A 22,472-nucleotide genomic window follows, 5' to 3' on the forward strand; every position below is an offset into this window, starting at 1 on the left:
TGATTTAAGAAGTCATTACTGCTAGGAATAAAACCAGTATCAAGGGTGGAACTATTTGGAGAAGGATTAATTAATGTAATGTAATTGTAGCAAAAAGAGATCTAGAATTATTTTTTATTACTTTCAATTAAGGTAGAGTAATAAGTTGATCTGGCCAATGCCAGAGCCTTCCTATATTTAGCCAGGTGGTCCTTCCATATAGTGTAGTGAACATGCAGTTTCGTTACCTCCATCTCCGTTCTAACTTCCGACCCTCATATTTAAATTTGCAAGCAGCATCATTGAACTACGGTGAGCTTTTTTTTTTTTAAAAACGCCCTCCGAGTTTTGACTGGCGCTACAACATCTAAGATACCAGTCAATGAGGTGTTGTAGGTATTCACCATCTCATCTACAGATAAGCCCTGCAGGATTGATAATCAGCTCAATATGTCAGAAAATTTACCAGCAGTTAAGGAATTAATAGCCCGAGATGTAAGTGTATGCTCCATGGATTTTGAAGTTACTGGTATGCTGACCTCAAATAGAATAGAAAGATGGTCAGAAATGGTGAGCTCTGTAGTTAATACATTTTTAACAACTAAACCAAGTGAGATTACCAGGTCTAGAGTATGACCACGATTGTGTGTGGATTGTTTACATGCTGGATATAATCTAAGGAATCCAGTAGCCTCATAAACTCCACAGAAGTGGAGTCAGATTCTGTATCAGCATGTAGGTTGAAATCACCCAGTAGACAAATTCTGTCATAATGGACTGTCATGAAGATAGCAAGTCACTAAATTCAGATAAAAATAACCGGTTTGACTTAGGTGGTCGATAGATAATTACAATATGAACAGGTAGTGCACTATTTAGTGTTAATGTTAACAGTTCAAAAGATGAATAACCTGGGATAGTAACCTGATTAATTCTGTGTTCACAACAGAAAATAGTAGCAAGTCCACCTCCCCGCCCAGTAGAGTGAGCTTTCTGAAAAAAGAATAGCAAGGTGGGGAAGCCTCAGTCAGTGAGACATTGTCATTAGGTACAAGCCAAGTTTCAGTTAATGATAAAATATCAATCCCGTAATCCTGAATAAAATCACTAATTAACAGAGCCTTATTAGACAGAGACCTGACATTAAATAAGCATAAACGTAGAACAGCCCTGTCTAGTGCAAGTGATTGAGCAGGGATAGTAGGAATTTGAGTAAGATTACTGTAACACACACCCCTATGATTACTCACTGGGAAGCGGGGGTGGCAGGAAGCTATAACCTCAGTCTTGCATATTTCTTTAAGTCACCCAGTGCCTAGTTTAAGTACTTTGGACCACCCAACCTGTGGGGGGGGGGCCCCCCGGGCCTGAAGTACTCGGCCAGTATATTATTATAGTTATCATGACTGTGGAGATATGTATGGAAATATTTCTAAATTGTGGGAATACTGCATAATGAAAACCGATTTTATTTTATTCTGAAGATTACATAACCATATGCATTATTCCCCAGACATTTAATATAATACGGGCCTATTGCAAGGTTGAAATGAAAATGATTTACTGATTGCTGTTCACTGACTATGAATACCTGAAAATGAGAAAATATTAATGTAAAAATTAGCATTTTTGCAAGGATCATACTATGCCAATTTTGCATTTTGAACCAAAATATCCAATTCATTTCCATTGAATAAATGAATCTACAGTATAAAATTGCAGAAATAGTAAACTATTGCATAAAAGTAGTAGTTTCTTTTTGTGTCTAGAAAATATGTATCTAGCTTCACTCTTTCTCTGAAGTGGCTGATTTTCTTGTGCCTTATGCATCCTTATATTAAATTGCAATATCGCTTTCTTCTGCAAAAAAAAAACAAAAAAAAAAAAAACAAACATATGTTGCTTGCACTCTACACATTAAATGTATAACCAACACAGATTTAAATTGTCCAGCACAAATGAGTGGTTTTCAGATCTGAAACAAATGCTAAATAAAATATAATTAATGTTGCACAGAGTGCCTCAATAACATTCATTTCATGTTAAGGAATCAATATAAAGGGTTATTTTAACTCCAGAAATCGGCCTTGTTCTTTTTAAAGGTTAATGCATGTGAATTGTGATGGACATGTTGTATAGTAATGGTCTTCAAGAGTGAATCTTGGTGAGCCTAAACTTCTTTAAAAAGTCTGCATTGGTGACCAAAAGAGATTTTTTTTTTTTTCTGTTGGTAGACAGTTTTTGAAAATAAGTTGTGTCCACAAAAACAAATTAAAAACATTTCAGCTGCCAAATTGAAATCCGCCAAAAGTGGCAGTAAGGCAAAAATACTAAATAAAAACCTTGCCAACAATACCAGATATATTGTACTCAATGCTCACCGTATGCTTAGTGTGCTACAAAAAAACAGAAAAAGCAGCTTTATGGCTTAAAGTCCTTAAGATTTCTGAAGGTTAATGCTAATAATAAAGAAAAAAGGAAAGGTTTTGGTCAGTCTTTGATTTGTTAATTTGGTTAAAAAAACAATCATTCCCTGCTTAGAATCCTAGTTTCCTTTTCTTGTTGCAATTGTTGTTTGTCACTTTCAGCGATCATCCCGAGGGTTGTTAAGGCTGCCATAATCCCCAGAAAAAGCAGTCTTCTTTTAAAGAGTAAATAATGTTAAAAAAGTAAATAAAAATACAAGTGTCTTTTGTTAAAAACAAGGCCACTGGTTGACCTTTCTGATAACATTGTTTTCTTTTTTCCCTAGAAATTCATAGATTACTGTGTGAACAATATATATTTTTTATTGCTGGTACTGTTTTTGTTTTCCACAGGAGAGTCGAGTTCTGCGGACTGTTCCACTTCTGGCTGCCTGTCTTCTTCCAGGGAACTGCAAGGTTTTAGTTGGAAGACGTTTTAGTGAGGACAGGTAAGGAAAGAAAAAACATTTTCTATGCTCCATTACTGTAAATTAGAGAAAATGTAAAAAAAAAAAAAAATCAATGTCCTCGTTGGTCACCTATAAAAGCTTTGAGGAGACTATTGCAAGTGTGGCTGGAAACCTTTTTCGGGACAGCGCTGTTTTGGTCTTTTGGAGGTAAATATCGCTTCAGAGGTCAGCCGCACAATGTGTCCAGACAGTAACTTCCCAAGATGGGCTAGTGTTCAGCAGCTTTGTAACATCCATTATGTAAGTGTGGCAGGTAAATTGGCCATTGGCTTAGTCAAGCGTTGATCTTTGGTCTTCCTGATCAAATTGGGTATAAAATAGTTGTAACATATGATAATATATTTATTAACAATATATTGGTAACCAAGATAAAATTTTTTATCTGAATACAGTACTTTATACATTTATGTTTATACATGATCAAATCTTTAGGCTTATATCATACATAAATTAACAGCCTCTGTCCAGTAGGAATTAGTGCTTGGAGAAATATCCGAATATTCAATTTGTATACAAAAATCAGATTTTCGAAAAGACAAAAATGCCTTGCACTTATTTACCACCTCACCAGAAGTTGCACGACAGTTTAAAAAATGGCAACTGAAAAAGAGCTCTGTGTGATATGTGAGGTTGATATATTGTATGTGTTAAGGGCGAGCCGGGTTACCTGCCTCGCCTCCACTTTTGACAATAACGTAGCGACTGTGTGCTGGGTTTCCAGTGGCGGTGCAGAAAAGGCAGGACACCAGGGCTGTTTTTAATGGTGGTTAAAAGCACTCTTTATTAGCTGTGGTGAGTGTGGTGAGTTTTCCTGCGATTTACTGTCTCTCTCTCTCTCTCTCTCTCTCTCTCTCGTGTTTGTGGCGAGTTTGCCTGAAGGTTTTTTAACTGGACTTTTTGGGAGCAGGAAAAAGACCCAAAAGCTTTCTAACAAGAATGAGCAATACTTGAAGATAATATCCTTAAGGAATAGAAAGACGACAGGGCATTGTTGTCCATCCATCAACAGTCCAAAGCACCTTTGACCATTGTTCCATAGTCCAATGTCTGTGTTCTTGTGCATATTTTAGCCTTTTAGTCTTGTTACGCTTTTGGCAGTGGCAAAGAATAAAAAAATGGCAATGACAAGGAATGAAAAAAAAGTAAAATATAAGTAAAATACAGTGTCAACTTTATATACTATTTATTTTGGGAATAAACAAAACAACATTTAATTTGAACTGCTATTTGGCATCCTTTGTTTTGTAGTTAATTCACTGGGGTAAAGTAAGGCCTACACAACATATTTTGGTACAGGGATATTTTTCTATAACATGTTACGCATTGTAACGTCTTGCTGTAAAATAATGGCACACACACAGGGGCCACACCCCCCTGCCTCTGCTGCTATGTGGTCTCTGCCTGCGTTCTGAGCAATATAATGGCTTTTATTACTTTTTGAAAACAAACAAATATCCAAACTAGTATTTAAATTATGAGCGATTATCCAAACATGAAAATCCTGTGTTCATCCCAGCACTATCCAAAACCAAGTATGAAATTATCATATTAATTGGAACACAAAATGACCTGCAGTATACATGTGTATGAAAAGATTTGTTCCTCTACATTTAAAATTACAATGTTAGTTAATTTATCGGTATTACTGCACTGCAAATATATCCACCAGCTGATGAACACAGGACATTGTGAAGACTTACTGCTGAGTTTCTTGTCAAATGTAATTAATTATTGGCCTTGTGGCTGGTAATTATCAGAGGGAGGTCAGAAAAGGCCCGCAGCCACATTATTAGCATCCGTTGATGAAGACTGAAAGGCGAACAGACATCAAATGGAGTGACATATAAATTGATCGTATCTGTTTGAAAATTACCACAGGTTTCAGGTGCCCAGGGGGGCATTTGTGCCGCAGAAAGGATGCAGCTGGTATTATGCGGCTTACTAGAAGAACATGTGCACACTCAAGTCTTTATTAAAAAGAGATATATATATATTATCAATAAAAATATTTTTTCTCCTAATATATATATATATATATATATATATATATATATATATATATATATATATATATTATATATATAAGTTCCCCACCAAACAAAGAACTTATTTATTTTCAAGGGGTTGGTTTGTTTCTTGAATAGTGATGCATTGTCGGTGAGAGATAGATAGTTGGGTATTTGAGCCAGGGCATAAATTGAGTGGGCTTGGTCCTAGTACGTCCATCACAGCCATTTTCATATGTCAGGCTCTGATGTTGCTGGGGGTCTCTGTTTTCTATGCAGAATGGATGGGATTGTTTTCCACCCTTTGTGTATTTTAAATTGGTAAGAGATGATAAACTGATAGTTTGGTTAACGTTTAAGTTGTACTGATTAAGATTATTGATAATTAGGGCTTGAAATTTAGGGGTTTTATTTTTTTATCAGATGCCGTCCTTTTAAACTTATTTTCAGCCATTTCTGTTTCCTAATTAAACTCAGAAAAACCTGTTAATTACAGAACAATGTCACCTGTTTTTACCTTCATATCTTGACTGAGCCTGGTTCTGTTCCGCTTCATACATTAATTGCTCATCTCTGATCCTAATTGCATTTCATTCTTGCAGTCGTCTAGCTTATTGTTGTGCTTGTGTTATTTTCACTCGTTTAACAGAGTTCTCCTGACAGATTTTCTTTTCAGTATAAAATACCCAGTACAGAGTGTACACTGCTAGCAAGTCCAGCATTTATAATCTCCTTGATTTGTAGCAAAGAAAAAAAAAAAATCTTAAATCCAGTCTTTAATTAGTAGTTTTCGTTTTATTAGGAAGTAGAGACAGCTTAACAACTGCTAATTAACATTTAAAGGGAAGCAGAGGTTTGGAAAATAAAAACTGGAAAGTTCAAGCCCTAATGATAATTTACAGAACTGATGATGCCAATTGTACATCACAAAGAGGCTGGTTTCTGGTCCGAAGTCTCATAAAATTATTAAGACAGTGGTGATACATACATTATTCATATCTCCCCTTTTGATATTGCTGTATATAAGTCAGTATACTTCAGTGGAAAGGTTCCACGCATTCTAAATACGGTTGAGCTAGAGAGATATAATCCCTGATATATGCCCTTAGAATCTTTGTAACCGCATCACAAAAACAAATCACACAAGATCACTCCATCAGCTATTAACAAATGTCTTTAAAGTCAATTTCAACCTTTTTTTCCTGATTTTTGTCTTCAGTTTATTTTCACAGAAGAATTTTTAATAACTGTACACTAATAATAGTAATAATAATTATTAATAATAATAATAATAATAATAATAATAATAATAATAATACAGCTTTTGTTCTCTCTTTATTCAAATAAAAGTATACAGTTTTAAAAACGCTTTTTTGTACACGCATTTTATAGACAAGATCGTTGTTACGGAGGATGGTATTCATAGAACTATGTGGAAGGATATGTAAAAAGCCCCATTACCCAAACGGTGGTATAATGCCTGGTAATGCCCCCTGTGTCAGGTCTTATTGCTTACATATATAAGTCAATATCAATTCATTCTGCAATATATTGCAACAAAAAAACAGTAAAAAAAAAAAAAAAGCGCATCACATGTTGAAATTCATAAGAAAGCAAGGGCTGCGTACCCAGGTGGCACCTGGTAAAAGTACGGCTGAGTGGTGTGCAGGGGGATTCGCACAGTCAGGGGAGCGCAGGTTCGTGACTGGCTGGTAACTGCCGCCGGTCTTTGTTGGGAATTCCGAAGGTGACTGTGGCACACAGACAGGTTAGAGAGACAATAATTGGACGATAAGCAAGTTTTGGGTACTGACGACAGTCAGTCTTTAAAAAAAAATGCTTGAAATAATCATGCTCATGAAGTAGAATCCCCAGTTGTGTGCCTTGTCTTCCTTTTATAAATGATTTATCCAGATATTCCATTAAGAGACGACATCTGTTGTATAGATCATCCTGTGCTTAGTTTTACAATAAGATGAGCAAGGAAGAAAGCACAAAAAGATGAAGTAACTTCTACTTGTCAACACATCTAGTCAGTGACTGACTAGAGCAATGAAAGAATGATTTTTCCAGACTGTAAGCTCAAAACAGATGTTTTGGGAATTTTCTGTAAACCGCTTGAGATGTTTTCAGTGTTACAGGTCATCATTTTTTTTTTTTTTTCGTTTCCGGGTGGCAAAGGATTTAATGGACTGGATTTCAAATTCAATGCACACAACTGTTTACATGGATTCACCAGGTCAAGTTCCTAGAAAAATAAAAAACCTTTTTGAGACAGTAATTTAGCACAGCTGCTGTCACTGCACTCTCAGAGCAGAGCAGAGTTGGGAATTCATATTTGCAAGGTTGTATAAACACGACATGTTAAATGTGTTGTTTTTTGTCTGATTGAGACAGGACAGTTTAATATAGTGAAATTTATTCAATTGATCGAAACAGCTGCACATCTATATACTGCCACAGCTGAGACAGTTAAAACATTGTCCTTTATTAGATGAGTTTATGAAAAGTAAAACAAACAAAAAAAGTAAGTATTTTAAAGAAGAGCATTACAAAATACAAAAGGGATCATCTGATTATGTAACTTTCTAAAAAAAAAAAAAAATGCTTATGTTGCTAAACATCAAATCTTCGCTGTCTTTTAATTGAAGCTCAGTTTGTTAAATATTGCAGGCCTATTGATAATTGAATAACTGAAGAACAATGGTCCAGTCAGTCTCTGTGGTCCACCTTATTAAGCACAGCAGATGAAGAGCTATTACTAATTAACCACCTAGTTGTTGGAAGGCGCTGTTTGGACCAAAGAACATAAGAACATAAGAAATTCAAGAACCCGTGTTTGCTCGCTTTGGTGCCAGCGTGGTCTGTTAATACTCAGGAGAGGAAAAATAAACCCCCCTAACCAGATTAGTAGGGGAAATGAAACCTCTGGGAGTCTGTTTCTAGACAGACCGCCTTTCCTCCAGGCGCGAGCTAAAGGTCTTATTGTGGTCGCAGAGAGGGTTGTACAATATTGTTCATGACAGCATCCAGTCTGTTCTTGAAGGAACTGATGTTGTTCACTGTTTCTAATTGATAACATGGTAATTAAAGAGTAGTTACCTGCCAGCAAGAATTAGACTACTTTATTTTACTGGCAATGTATGACAAACCGTTCATTTTATACCAAAGACTGAAAAACTGGCACTTTTGCCTGCTGTGTTGCACATTACAAAATAACCTAATTTGTGACATCAATTGTACCATAATGAGTTTCTACCATGTTTAATCCTCAATATCGGTATGGTTAACAAAACCTCAGTTCAAATTGGTGACCTCTCGTTCAACAACCAAATAATCAACTTTCTTTCTTTTTTTCTTTATGTTTGTGTGGTAGATATCCTGAACTGGCCTCTGTGTGTAAAAGCCCTGGTACTCTGATTCTTTATCCCGGATCTGATGCAGAAAACCTTGAAGAACTGGAATTGAACTCCTCAGCTGCACCTTACAACATCATTATAATAGACGGTACATGGAGCCAGGCCAAGGATATGTTCCTTAGGAACCCGCTCTTCCACCTTCCAAAGCAGGTATGCATTCATTATTTAGTCATACATCACATTAATAATTTGAACGGGTCAGTGGATCAGAAAACCTTTGAAGAGTTCAAGATTGTGACATTGTTGTGTGTCCCATAGTGATACATGCCTTAATTCAATGTACTGTATATGGACATATGTTCAAATTGGGTTCCTGCATGTCAGTCAGTTTTGATTAAAAGTGGAACTGCACTTTTCTGTAGAGTTGCCGTTTGTTTGTTTTTGGCACATTTTATGTCTTTATAGGAATGCAAAGTCTGTACTGCAATGTGCATGTGTCTTGTATACAATCTCTTGAGGAGGTGTAGATTTAATTAAGTTAATTATATTAAAGACCAACCATGCAATTAAGCAGATACCAACGTTTTAAAAATAATACCCCACTAATTTAACCACAACCCATTTTTCAACTTATGAAGATAACCAGTTACCTCCAGTGCAATTACTTGAAATCATGCTTGTAATTAAAAAAAGGTTTGTCTCCGGTAGTGGTAAAGTGACCATTGATTTCCAGATCTCTTTTTTCCCCCAAAACTGTTTTTAACACGAAAATCTTTATAAAGCCAAAGTAAAAAATGCTCAGTTCGATAGAAGGATCTCTGCGAACAGAAGGAACAAGGGGACTTCTTGCATCGGGCAGCGCTTTATGCTGCAGTCAGTACATCTGAAAATACTTACACAATCCTGAAAGAAAATAATCAAATAAAAATAAACATACTATTATATATATATATATATATATATATATATTATTGTAATTATATATAAATATATGATATATTATATATAATATATATATATATATATAGATAAAATATATATGAATGCTTTCAAAAATAGACATGTTAATAGATTATATTTATCAATTAACAAAATGCAAAGTGAGTGAACAGAAAAACAATCTACATCAAATCAATATTTGGTGTGACCACCCTTTGCCTTCAAAACAGCATCAGTTCTTCTAGGTACACTTGCACAAAGTCAGGGATTTTGTAGGCATCTAGTCAGGTGTATGATTAAACAATTTTACCAAACGGGTGTTAATGATCATAAATTCAATATGTAGGTTGAAACACAATCATTAACTGAAACAGAAACAGCTGTGTAGGAGGGATAAAACTGGGTGAAGAACAGCCAAACTCAGCTAACAAGGTGAGGTTGCTGAAGACAGTTTACTGTCAAACAGGGATTTCCAGATGTGCTGTCCAAGCTCTTTTGAAGAAGCACAAAGAAACGGGCAATGCTGAGGACCGTAGACACAGTGGTCGGCCAAGGAAACTTACTGCAGCAGATGAAAGACACATCATGCTTACTTCCCTTTGCAATCGGAAGATGTCCAGCAATGCCATCAGCTCAGAATTGGCAGAAAACAGTGGGACCCTGGTACAATCATCTACTGTCCGGAGAAGTCTGGTCAGAAGTGGCCTTCATGGAAGACTTGAGGCCAAAAAGCCATACCTCCAACGTGGAAACAAGGCCAAGCGACTCAACTATGCATGAAAAATGGGGTGCAGAAAAATGGTTTCTTGCAAGTTTGGGGCTGCATTTCTGCAAATGGAGTTGGGGATTTGGTCAGAATTAATGGTCTCCTCAATGCTGAGAAGTACAGGCAGATACTTATCCATCATGCAATACCATCAGGGAGGCATCTGAATGGCCCCAATTTTATTCTGCAGCATGACAACAACCCTAAACATACAGCGAAAGTCATTAAGAACTATCTTCAGCATAAAGAAGAACAAGGAGTCCTAGAAGTGACGGTATGGCCTCCACAGAGCCCTGATCTCAACATCATCAAGTCTGTCTGGGATTACATGAAGAGAGAGAAGCAACTGAGGCTGCCTAAATCCACAGAAGAACTATGGTTAGTTCTCCAAGATGTTTGGGCCGACCTACCTGCCGAGTTCCTTCAAAAACTGTGTGCAAGTGTACCTAGAAGAATTGATGCTGTTTTGAGGGCAAAGGGTGGTCACACCAAATATGGATTTGATGTAGATTTTTCTTCTGTTCACTCACTTTGCATTTTGTTAATTGATAAATATAATCTATTAACATGTCTATTTTTGAAAGCATTCTTACTTTACAGCATTTTTTCACACCTGCCTAAAACTTTTGCACAGTACTGTGTGTGTGTGTGTATGTGTGTGTGTGTGTGTGTGTGTGTGTATATATATATATATATATATATATATTACACCATTTGAAGGGATGTTTTTACTACAGGTCCAGGGTTTAAATTAAACATGTTGCTGGGCATCATGCGAGCCTAAGAAGGGGCTTTCAGTGACGGCACATTTTATTCTGTCATAAAAATGTGCTGTTTTAATAGGGGTATTTGAGCTAGTGCATCACCCAGTCATAGCCGATGATAGGTTAAAAACTGTCATAAATGACCTTTCCTGTATTAATAGTGGTCCATTAATTATTGAAGGAAAAGCTTTTTAAACAAGGTATCACACTCTCCCGTCAGGGCTCATTTCATCCTCTTCCTAATCTGATTTATTGAGAGATTATTGAGGCATATTAAATATGTGACTGAGTCTTGTCATAATTACATTCATGAAAAGTTTCTATGAGCAATGAGTATCTCTCTGATTTATAATGTAGGTTCCTCCAGTTTGATTGTTTACTGAAGCTGAGGTTAAGATTTAGCCAAAAATATAGGTACATTAAAAAATGATCTGTTTTGAAGTAGTAGTAAATCAATAGAAATGATGTGATGGATGCACGTAATGTAACTTTGTGAAGAGTAAAGTGTGTACTGTTTCCTGAAATTATCCCCTACCGTTATCCCCTACCCTTAAAAAATGGTTTAAATACACATTTGTATGCAGTTTTCTTAATGCCAATACAACCCCGAATCAAAGTAGCTCCCCCACATAGGAAATGGTATTCTTTCCAAAATAAATAAATAAATAAAAACATGAATTAGAAAACTATGGTATGTTTCAGGGTTCCTTGAGGAGAAGGTTGTTTCTATTACAGTCGTCAGAGGCTCCTATAAACCAGTTTCAATTACAGTATGTTTTATTAGACCTTTTAGAATTTAATTCCTGCTAAAAATCATCCATTTAGCACAGTAATCTTCCATAAATTACAATTTGAGTAGCAAGACCAACAGACATGTCTTTTTCACCTCTGAAATACAGGCTGCATTGTTAAACATACTGGAGATGCAATCTCACATGCCGTGCTGTTTGTCATTATTTATTAACAAGTAATATGGGATGCAAACAAACAAAAAAAAAATAATGCTATCTAGTTAATGTGCATGTGCGTATATCATATTAGTGCATGTAATAGTCATTACTGTACACTGTAACAGGCTGACAGAATATAAAGATGGCATGAGAGGGAATGGAAAGCACTCAGTAAATTTTACCTGTTTTTAAAATACAAAAATCAAACCAGGTCAGCTTGTAGCACAGAGAGGTGTGTCTCAGAGAGGCTACAGCTGTTAACGCTATAGAATTAATATATTTTAATATATTTTGACATAGTCAAATGAAACCTGCTGAATAATGTCACATAAACATATTGAATTAGATACTGCTTTGTAGTTTTCCCATATACTCCAAAAACTGACATTTTGCAATCTAACATGAACTACTGTACTACTGTTTATCTTCCGGTAGACATTTACAATGTCATTTTGTAGCTTCTTTGATTACATGATATTAAATCAAATATCTAAATTATGTTCATTTAGTTTTTTTTTTTTTTTTTTTTTTTTTTTTTAAGGTTTTTTTTTTTTTTTTTTTTAATTTTGTCTCAATCCTCTTATAATCTTTTAAAATTCTAGGTGATGCAAAACTTTTGGCCATAGCTGTAGACTAGAGAAGATTTTCATTGATTTTGCAGACTCTTCTTGGAGAATAAACTGAAGATTTCTTACACACATGTATTTAGAATTTTTATAATTGTGTAACATGAGAATCAAACTTGGGATTTACATACAAATATAATTGTATATTTTTGCAATACTATTTAATAAAATATTAAATTTTATTAATAAAGATTGTAACCCTGAAATTAAGTCAATTTTTCCAGCCTAATTTGAAAATGTAAGTTTACTGACCTTGCATAAGCTGTAAAGGGAGGCTATTTAAATAGACGCAAACATGTCTGACTTTAGTATTGTCTGCCTAACAATTTCAGATTTAAAGGTTGTAGCCAATTCTCTTCTCAGATCATTTCATCTTTATATTCATATTTATTTATGTATTTATTGTATTTATATAGCTCTTTTTACACAAACATCGCAAAGCGCTGTACAGATTACATAGCAGAAAAAAGAACAAACCACAGTACATTTATATAGCATGTCACACATACAACTGCCACAGTCAGACCGTTTAAATAATAGTATATGCATAATAATACAAAAGCAGCGATTTTGAAGTTACATTAAAACCCACTAAGACACGAAAGCCGTTTCATAAAAGTGCGTTTTTAGTCATGACTTGAAAACTGTAACGGTCCCAGCTTCCCTGACAAACGAGGCCAGAGCATTCCATAATTTCCGAGCTCCACTAGAAAAAGCCTTGTCTATAGAGTTGGAGGTAGTGTTAAGGCCAGGACTAGTTGTGCATTGCAAATGTTAGCGTTGCAGTGGCAGGAAACACAAATAATACTACATTAGAAGAGGACTTGCATAGCTAATAAAAAAAAAAAAAAAAAAAAAATCCTTTCATATTTGATACCAGTCAAACTAGTACAAATTAAGATGACCATTTTTATCAAGTTGACTAACATTCTAATGAATGCCAATAGCAACCTCAATTTGTAATGGAAAGTTGGAAGAAAAATGATTTTATAAAATCAGGGTTGTCCTACAAGGAACTTCTTGGTAAAGGATAATCAAGGGACCAAATGAAGGTACTGTAGCAAGTTGGTGTATTCAGATGTTATATATTGACTGAAGATTAGTCCACCACTAACCTTCGAAGCGTGAAACTCTTTCTGTAATGGCAACTTAGTTTTCAGCACCCACATATAATCTAGTGCAAAATACACAAACATATTTTAATAATGTCTTTAAACACAACACTTTTTGAGCGTTTTAATTGTTTGTTGTTTGCACAGTGGGGCCACCATACTATATCCCAGTGTTTCTTTATGACATGTTTGTGCTGTGACATTATTATTGCTGCCTCTACCATACCTCTACCCAATATCGAAAAAAAAAGAACTCCACAGCAACAGAGAATTAACATAGTATGGAATGGCTGCTTGACAGAGGGTTCAGGAATAGGCTGCTGCAACATCTAATAAAAAAGCAGATAGAAGTAGAAAGGGTGGATGCAGTGGGCATGAAATCAGCAGGAACTAATGTTACGCTACTTTTGTTTTTGTTGTTGCTCATTTCAGGTTGGTATTTTTATTTCTTATCACCTCTGCATTTGTTGCTTAAAAAAAAAAAAAAAAAGTTCCACATTAGTGCACTCCAAACAATAAATTTAAACTGCGTTTTTGATGTACCAGTTCAAATTTCTGTCAAATTTTTTTTGCTTCCCTGGATGCTTTGAAGCCCAGCCTTTTTGATCTTTTGTTTTTTTTTCTCTAGGCATAGGCAAAATATAAAGAGCACAAAACTGTTGACTGCACAGTGGATTGTCAATTATTGTTAATTCGGTGGACATTTTTTATAATTTTTATTTTGACAATAACAGTTGTCTTTTAGAGTTTTTAGATCCAAAGATATTGTTTTTTTTTCTCCTCAGGTAAGATTCTTTAACATGCTTTTAAATGTTGTACCTTTGTATAAAAAAAATATGTAAAAATTAGAATCCTGGTTTAGATTGTCACGTGGCACAGAAATTTCCGTTTCAACAGTGTTCCAAGATCCTTTGTAAATAACGATCTCTTGATAGAATTGATCCGCATTCCCTGGTGGATAGAACTCATGTATCAGTAGCTGAATAAGAACTTGTTGAATAGGCACCACATGTATATCTTTGGTTCTCATCATTACTCATTTTCTTAGTCAGGACTATTGTGGTCTCTGTGTTACAACTACTGAAATGTATCTGTTTTCCCGCTGTGTGATTTACCATTATGGTGTATAATTTCAGACATTTGAAACACAAGTAATCTCATAGCCATGGTTGTGGTGGATATACACTATGGAAGTTACTATAATGTAACGAAAGAAAGAGGTTGTGATTTAAGTTTTAGGAAGCCCAATAATCCCTATGCTGTACTGTGTGTACTGCTTCTGTTTTATGGGTTATGAACCTATTAAAGACCAGCGTGATTAAATACACAAAGGTATATAATTGAAATAAGTGATTTACAATCAAAAAGTGAGAATAACATCAACCATGGCGTATTTAGGGATCAGGTGGAAGAGACTAGTTTAATAAGAGGGACATATCTAACATTACAAACATTACTAGATGAAGAATGGCTTATAACCTGAAATCTCCTGAATGAAATATCAAGCTAGATCCAAGTATTTGGAACCTGCATAGTCGCTACAGTAACAATGCAAAAAAAGTACACATCGTTTAAAATTTATTCGTATTGTGTTAGGGTCAAATGGTCAAGTGCAGACAACAGCACATTTAATAGAAGTACCAAAAATCTTTATTTCTGAAATGCAGTCAGATGTAAACATTTTGGGATCAATAGCAGCCCTGCTCTTTGTCAAAGCATGAGAAACAAGGCAGTCTGTGGAAAATAAATTAATCTTCAAATGCTTAGAACAATAGGTGCAGTTAATTAAAAGACTCCATACATACAAACTACATTATAGTGTTAAATATGGGGTTTTCTATGCCTGCTCATTGATCATTGTTAATAATCAGCACACAAGTTTTGAACTGTATTCCATTGGAACTTAAAAAACAATACCTCAAACACAATAGAGATCCCAAATTGAATCTTTACTGGTCGAGACTCCAATTAGGATCTCGCTTGTAAATCTTGCTGCATTGAAATCTCTACCTTGACATACAGGGTTACGTGGCTGTAAAACAGGATTATATTTTTTTGTTTGCAATCGATAAAGATCAGTTCCAAAAGGATAGAACAGGGACAGCATTCTGTAAACATGCACGGACCTCGCTCTCTTTTTGGGTTGTAAGGAGATTGGGAAAGAAACCAATAGTGGTATAATAAACATTTCCAAGGTCTGCCACATCTAATAACTTGCTGTTTCTAGACAGCACCAATGCTTGTCACTGGAGATCACCAGCCACAGTCTGAAAATAGAAACAAGAAGGGCCTCTGCTACTGGGACAGGCATACTGTGTATAAGGGCATCATTATGGATTGTTCAGCTTTGAAAATTTACCAGCCGCTCAATCAGTTTCGTGATACAAAAATCTCACCAGTTGTCCAGTACTTGTCAACAAGAACTGCAATTGCTACATTTAGCCACCAGATGGTATGTGTTTCTTGCTAAAATGGTTTTTCAACACACAAAAAAAAAAAAAAAAAAAAGTTAAAGTAGGATAATTTTACCATAGATTATCATTATTTTTTAATGTATGTTTACGTGTATTTAATATGCATAACATTTTCATACATAGCTATTCAGAATTATTGATTATCAGATTCATATCCTAAACTCTTTTTCATGGGATGGTGATGGCTGTTTATTTTGAGTAAGAACAGAAATTTGAGGGATTTCTCATTATTGTAAATTATGTTTAGAAAGTGGGATCATGTTCATTTTGAATGGGTTGCTAAAGGCAGGTGATTTCTAACAGATCAAGCAGATTGTAAGGTGGCTGGGGACTCACAAGGAAACTTTGAAGTACATATAAGCTGTTCCTCTCTGTTTCGGATACAGAGAGCGGTGTGGTTTTTATGGCTTTTGTCTGGAACTGCAGATGTAGGAACCCCATGAAAAAGCAGTTTTTTCTGTGAATGTTTTGCTGAAGCAGATAGGCGCAAGGCAAAGGTGGCTAGACACACACATTAGGTCCACTTGATACAGCTGTTACAATTGGCAAATGTAATATTGCAAAAGCAGTGGATAGAGCTGGCACAGTGGGCACAATTAGTTCAGAGAGAAGGCTCTGCCAGTTTACACAGCAGGTAAATTTGGTGCTATGGGGCGTTAGTCTGTCACAAAATGCAGTTCTAGGGCACTGTGGATTTCTGCTTCTTGGTTAATCCATTGGTACCATTGATGTAGCAAAAGTAGATGGTACATATACAATTAACCTTCTAGTATGTATAACATTACCCATAGCAAAATGGTATTACTGGGTGGTATTATGCAGACGCATTTACATATAAATCGAACAGAAATGCAAATGCAATATCATCGTTTTAGTATGAAATTTAAAAAAAAAAAGTCAGTTGTGTCAGGAGTGAGCCAGGAAAAAAAAATCCTACAATTTCACGTTAAAAACAAGAACAGTGAATAGGGAGGGGTCGTTATTAAATTGTAAAAGAGCTTTGATCTGACAAATAATTTATTACAGCTTACCTTAAGAACCAGGAATGTTGTCGTAATCAAGCACAAACCGGTTCTCATGGGCTTAGTTGTGTTGATGTGCATAGTTTTTGGCAGAATGCTATTGCCAACCCCATGGGCTTTGTGTTAAGGGTTAAGGTAGTCTGAGGTCTAATCAGTTTGCCTGGGTATTAGTAAAAATGAATGGTACTAAGATTGAGCCATGTAACCAAGGTGCACAGACTCCCTGGAGAGCTCAGACAGAGACAGGGATTGGTGGGAGAGATCTAGCGGAGTGCTGTTAGTTACTAAGGGTATATACCAGGCATGTAATTGGGATGGGGTCACAAAGAGTGCATTAAACCAGATTGACACAGAACAGCTGGAATATCTCTGGACAACATTGTAAACTGTGAATAACAGGATATGGGAGCATGCATTCTGATGCAATTATATGCATTTGCATATTTCACTTTGATACTTGTGATTACAACAAAAGCTGATTATGTTGTTAAAATAGAACAATGTGTCAGTTCTGACATTTATCACCTTGAAGCTCCTCAGTTCATGACATCCAATCAAACTCGCATGTATGTTGGTGGTGGGGGGACCTAAAATGTACCCATAATTCAAGGTAACAGATTAAGGACAAGCATTTAGTAAACATTTTACTAAAAGAAAAAACAGAATACACATTTCTAGTAATTTAACAAATAGTCTTTATTAAAAAATACATACATACATAAATAAATAAATAGTAGTAATTGAAGGTATTCGTTCATGACAAAAGTATTGGCACCCCTGCTTTAGTATTTTGTGTGTCCTTCTTTTGCTTTTATTATGGCTTTCAGACATTCATGATGATTTTTAACTAGTATGTTACATCTTGGTGAAATCTAGACCCATTTTCTCTTGTATATTTTCTTCAGCTCAGGCAGATTGGATATACAGTGCTTTTCAGATCAGTCCAAAACCATTTCTATTGGATTGAGATTTGGTGATTGCAAAGGCCCTTCCAAAGCGTTTATCTTCGTTTTCTTCAAGAATTGAGAAAATACCCAAATACTTTGGGTCATTGTCATATCTGAGATAAACTGTCGTCCAATCAACCTACAAGCAGATGGTAGCAATGTACTTTGTAGAATGTTTTGATACATGGCTGCGTTCATTCAATCTTCAATGACGTGAATGTCTCCAGTCCCTGAACTGCTAAAACACCCTCATGTCATGATCGAACCACCTCCATGTTTAACTGTAGGTAGAAGGTTTTCTTCTGAAAGCTTTCCTTTTTTTTCTCCAAACGTAGCGTGATCCGTTTTTGGGGAAGTGTTATATTTTAGTTTCATTGTACCGGAGATATTTGTTGAAGAATGCTTCAGATCCCTGTTTGGATTTCTTGGACAATTTTAAATGGTTTGTTTGATTAATGTTCTTTAAAAGTGCTTTGCAGCCTTTGTACAGTTCATCCATGCGTTATTATGCCTGATGCTTCTAAGTCTTTGAAAAAAGTATTGAGTTATATTTAGTTTAGGGTCAATACTTTTATCTACAACTGTATATCTATTATTTCAGGGTGAAATGATAAAGTGCATATAATAGCATGCTTAGTAAAAGTAAAAAAAAAAAAAAAAAAGAAATGCTGTTAGATGTTGTAAAAGTTTTAGGATCAGTCACAGCTCTGTGCATTGTTAGAACATGAGGAACATATCAAATACAGAAATCAGCAAAATACAAGTAGTACAAGTCATCTGCATATGCGAAATTATGAACCATTCATTTAAAACATACAAACAATAGTGTTGAATATAGGGTCTTGCGTGATAATAGCTTTTTTTCTTTGTGCAAACTCCCTGTGTATTCAGCAGACCAGTGTACACTGTTATTCCACAATATTGGTTTCATACTTCATATAGCAGTATTCTCTGATTCCCCATGATTCTGCCCTGTTTAGGGAAGTCGATGAACCTTGATCTAGAAAACAGACTCGCTGTTGAACACGGCCAAGAAAAAATGCATTTGTTCCATGAGTACAGATTTGGGCTTTTATCATGCAGCCTTTCCTCAAAATGTTGTCCATTTGCTATGAATATATACTAACTGTGGGTGGAATGTTTTTTTGCCTATTAACCCTAGTCAGGCTCCTGTGAAGGGATCAGCAAGACAAGATGTAAATATAAACTTTTGCAACGCTGCAAATGGTAGTGTGATTCAGCCCACTGTTTTTCCACTCTGCGGTTTTCTAGGATTCTTTTACTTTACAGTACAGTGATCATTTTCACTGCCACATTGCTTTAATCACCAGCTATCATTGATGCAGATCTTTTTCACATATCCATTTTACTTGTTTACAAACTATTCTGTCTGTTTTGCTTTGTTTCTATTCACAAAAAAAAACATGTGACTGTTTCAAATGTGTCAAGTAACTCTGACATAGAAACAGTAAAATGTCCTTGTGTAAAGTATAACGCATTTGCTGTAATATATTAAGGATGTTGTGAAGACTGTGCTATTCCCTTGTCATCTTATGTCTTTAAACCTTCCATTTTTGTTATCAGTGAAATGGCATGATTTACAATAGCATTAATTGCTCCACAATTATGTGGCTGTGCATCATTTGTATTCAGACTGCAGTGTCTGTGCCATTCACACCATCTAGCAATGAACAGCTTTCAAGGGCTCCAGTCTGACTGAGGCATGTGGGAGAAACAGCACCTTGATTAAAAGCCAGAAAAATATAATTTCTAGTAGAATACAATTGGGCTGATCACTATAGTAATTGACCGCTTTGTGCAATGTGAGTGGTCTGTCCTTCAGACCATACCAGAGATTGTCTCTGTATTCTATATACCATACCACTATATATGTATTTTTTTGTGACACACTGGTTTAAACTTGTTTGCCAGCTGGCAGAAAGCTTATAGCTTTTTTTATAGATCCTTGGAGAAATTGTTCCTTTCTTTGAAAATTGGGCATCGAGCTGGGCTCATTTGAAGCCTTCCAATGCTTTCTTTATGTCAAAGACTAATCTGTACAAAGGTGGTTTAGGTGCATAACATCCTTGTACTTAAAATTGATTCACACACACACACACAAAGCCTTTCATTTTCATAGAATCACTATATTAAAAGCCTAATTTGTCTTAGTTCTATTTTCCCTATAATATGCCAGGGTTATTTTAAAAACAAGCTATTATCATTATTGGCATCTGAGAACTTGTAATTGTGTGTGTGTGTGTGTGTGTGTGTGTGTGTGTGTGTGTTTTCATTCAAATTATAAATTAATTCCAAGAATAAACATATTTTGAAAAAATTATTCCACAAATACTCATGCATTTTTTTTGTTTTTGTTTTCTTTTCCTATTGTGAAGTATACAGGAATGCCAAATCAGATGTGAAAGAATAATATTCATAGTTAATTAAAGTTAAATAGCTTAGACAATATGTGTAATTAATTAGCTCACTTCTACTCATGACCCTGTTCTTGAATTTCATATTCCACTCTGAAAATGAAATTCCTTTGAACACTTGGCTGCTACATGAATTATTAAAGAAACAGCACTGAATAAAATATTAATGCATTGTCTCACAATCATTTTATAATGTAAGCAGTTGGGGCAGTGTTAAAGACCTTTGAAGAGCTTTCATGGAGACGATCACATAGCTTATAACAAAATGTTGCTAAAAAAGTGTCAGCTCTGCTATTGTTTGCTATTTATTTAGCAACATCAAAAGATACAACTTTTAGATGATAAAGTGCCACTTTAATGATTATCCAGGCATGCTATTGTAACCACAAATCAGATCATGTTGGGGTCCAATAGATATTTGGTATAAAATGTGATTTTTTTTTTGTTGTTGTTTTTGTTTCAATTGAATGTTCTGCTGAGTGAATAAAATATACCAGTTTGTAAAATTAAACCATATCAATGGTAACCAAGCTCACGTCAACCTATCTAGGATTTTCTTTGAAAGTTAACCAATTTTCTACATTCAGCTACAACGGAGTAGGAATAAGCCTACAAAAATAATTGTCTGTAAAGTTCCTCAACAGATGAAACCAACTATTAAAAAAGGGACCCACAGCTGTTATGGACAACTGCCTGTGACAAATGTTCAAAGAGTCTAACACATCTGCGTTTGTTTTCAGTCCTTTATGGAGCCACACAAGTTGGCAGCAATCCTTCTCATAAGTACACAACTCAGGAGTGATACACAAGGAAAATAAAAAAGGGCCTATTTATAATCTCTGTTTTAAATGTAGTTTCATTTTTGGTGTGTGGTTGCATAGGATTGATGAAAACTAACCTTCTAAAGATTAATGGCTCAGCTTGTCTGCTGGTTGACATTTGAGTCATTTAAGTTAAGTTCCAACTTGTCAATTTCATTTGAAATATCGGTTGTGCCTTGAGTTTTCTCTTTCAGGTCTTGGATTCTCTCTTGCTTGATCATTCAGTGCAAACCACTAATGTTCCAATTGACCTCCAAATATATCAAGTCGTATTTCAGGCAGGATATCCTTATCAGTTCCGAGAGACTAAAGATTCTGCTGGGATGGCTCTAATAACTCTAATCTGAGAGCAAGATTTGGTGTCTACATTTTATAAACTTATATTTGCGTTTGTTTATGTGTACATACATTGAAACTTGCATGGGTTTTCTGCCCTCAGGAGCATCTTTTTAATCTAACAACACTGCACGAACGCCACAGCACTACAAATAATAGTTTAATGGCCTTAATAGAAAGAATTCAATTTAGTCGATGAAAAGAAACAAATTCTACACCCTAGCAGTAAGTCACTGAAATAGATGGGTTAAAAATGAATGAGGGCTTTCGTGTGTTGGCATTCAAGACACAATGATTGATTCAACAGCCATTGTGTATCGTTATCATTAAATCAGCCGGCTTGCACACACATCACCAGACTGTCAGTTAGGATTGTATAATGTGGGGCAACAGCTCTGGTATAACTCCCCTAGACTCTCAGAGTCAGCATGTTAATCCTGACGTAAGAGACAGGTAAAAATATATAGACTGTGGACCAACAGTAAATTGAAAACATTTTTCATGACATCCATTTCCGACAATGGCATGACGGTAAATCCCCATAGAACCCACGAATAGAGGGCTCTTAAACTGTCACTTCTTCAAAATCCGGTCATTCAGTGAGAAAGAACTGACTTATTGATACATGTCAGTGTTTGCATGTTAGGTTTGACTCTAGGTGATTTTTATATGTCACGAATATAGCAAGAGGTGAGGTCTAGTTCTTATACCTTTCTTAGACATAACAAGTGTTTTGTGTTTTTTTGATTTTAACTCCAAAAAGCCAAACGCAGTAATTCACTTTGATGGCTACTTTACCCAGATATGGTGTCTTGAAGAATACTTTGTATTTAATCTTCACATAAATATTACATGCAGTTTTTTTCCAAATGTTCTTTTGTTTCAGCTGTTTATCAAAACATAAAGGGCTAGTTGTACTAAGATTGGCCAGTCGCAGTGCAAACATACCACAGTTTGCATTTTTGTTACGACAGTTCGCAAAGTGCACATTTTGTCGTATG

At 35.5% G+C, this 22,472-nt stretch overlaps 1 protein-coding gene across 1 annotated transcript in view; it reads left to right on the plus strand.

Annotated features, from left to right (window-relative positions):
* The window catches only part of dtwd2 (DTW domain containing 2), a 50,493-nt gene that overhangs the window by 18,826 nt on the left and 9,195 nt on the right, over positions 1–22,472 (plus strand). Inside the window, exons 3-4 of the mRNA XM_041232783.1 lie at positions 2,799–2,893; positions 8,297–8,489. Of these exons, the coding sequence (XP_041088717.1) occupies positions 2,799–2,893; positions 8,297–8,489 (288 nt within the window). The remainder of the gene's footprint in view (positions 1–2,798; positions 2,894–8,296; positions 8,490–22,472) is intronic.

This window comes from Polyodon spathula, chromosome 2 (genome assembly GCF_017654505.1).
Source record: "Polyodon spathula isolate WHYD16114869_AA chromosome 2, ASM1765450v1, whole genome shotgun sequence".
NCBI lineage: Eukaryota > Metazoa > Chordata > Actinopteri > Acipenseriformes > Polyodontidae > Polyodon > Polyodon spathula.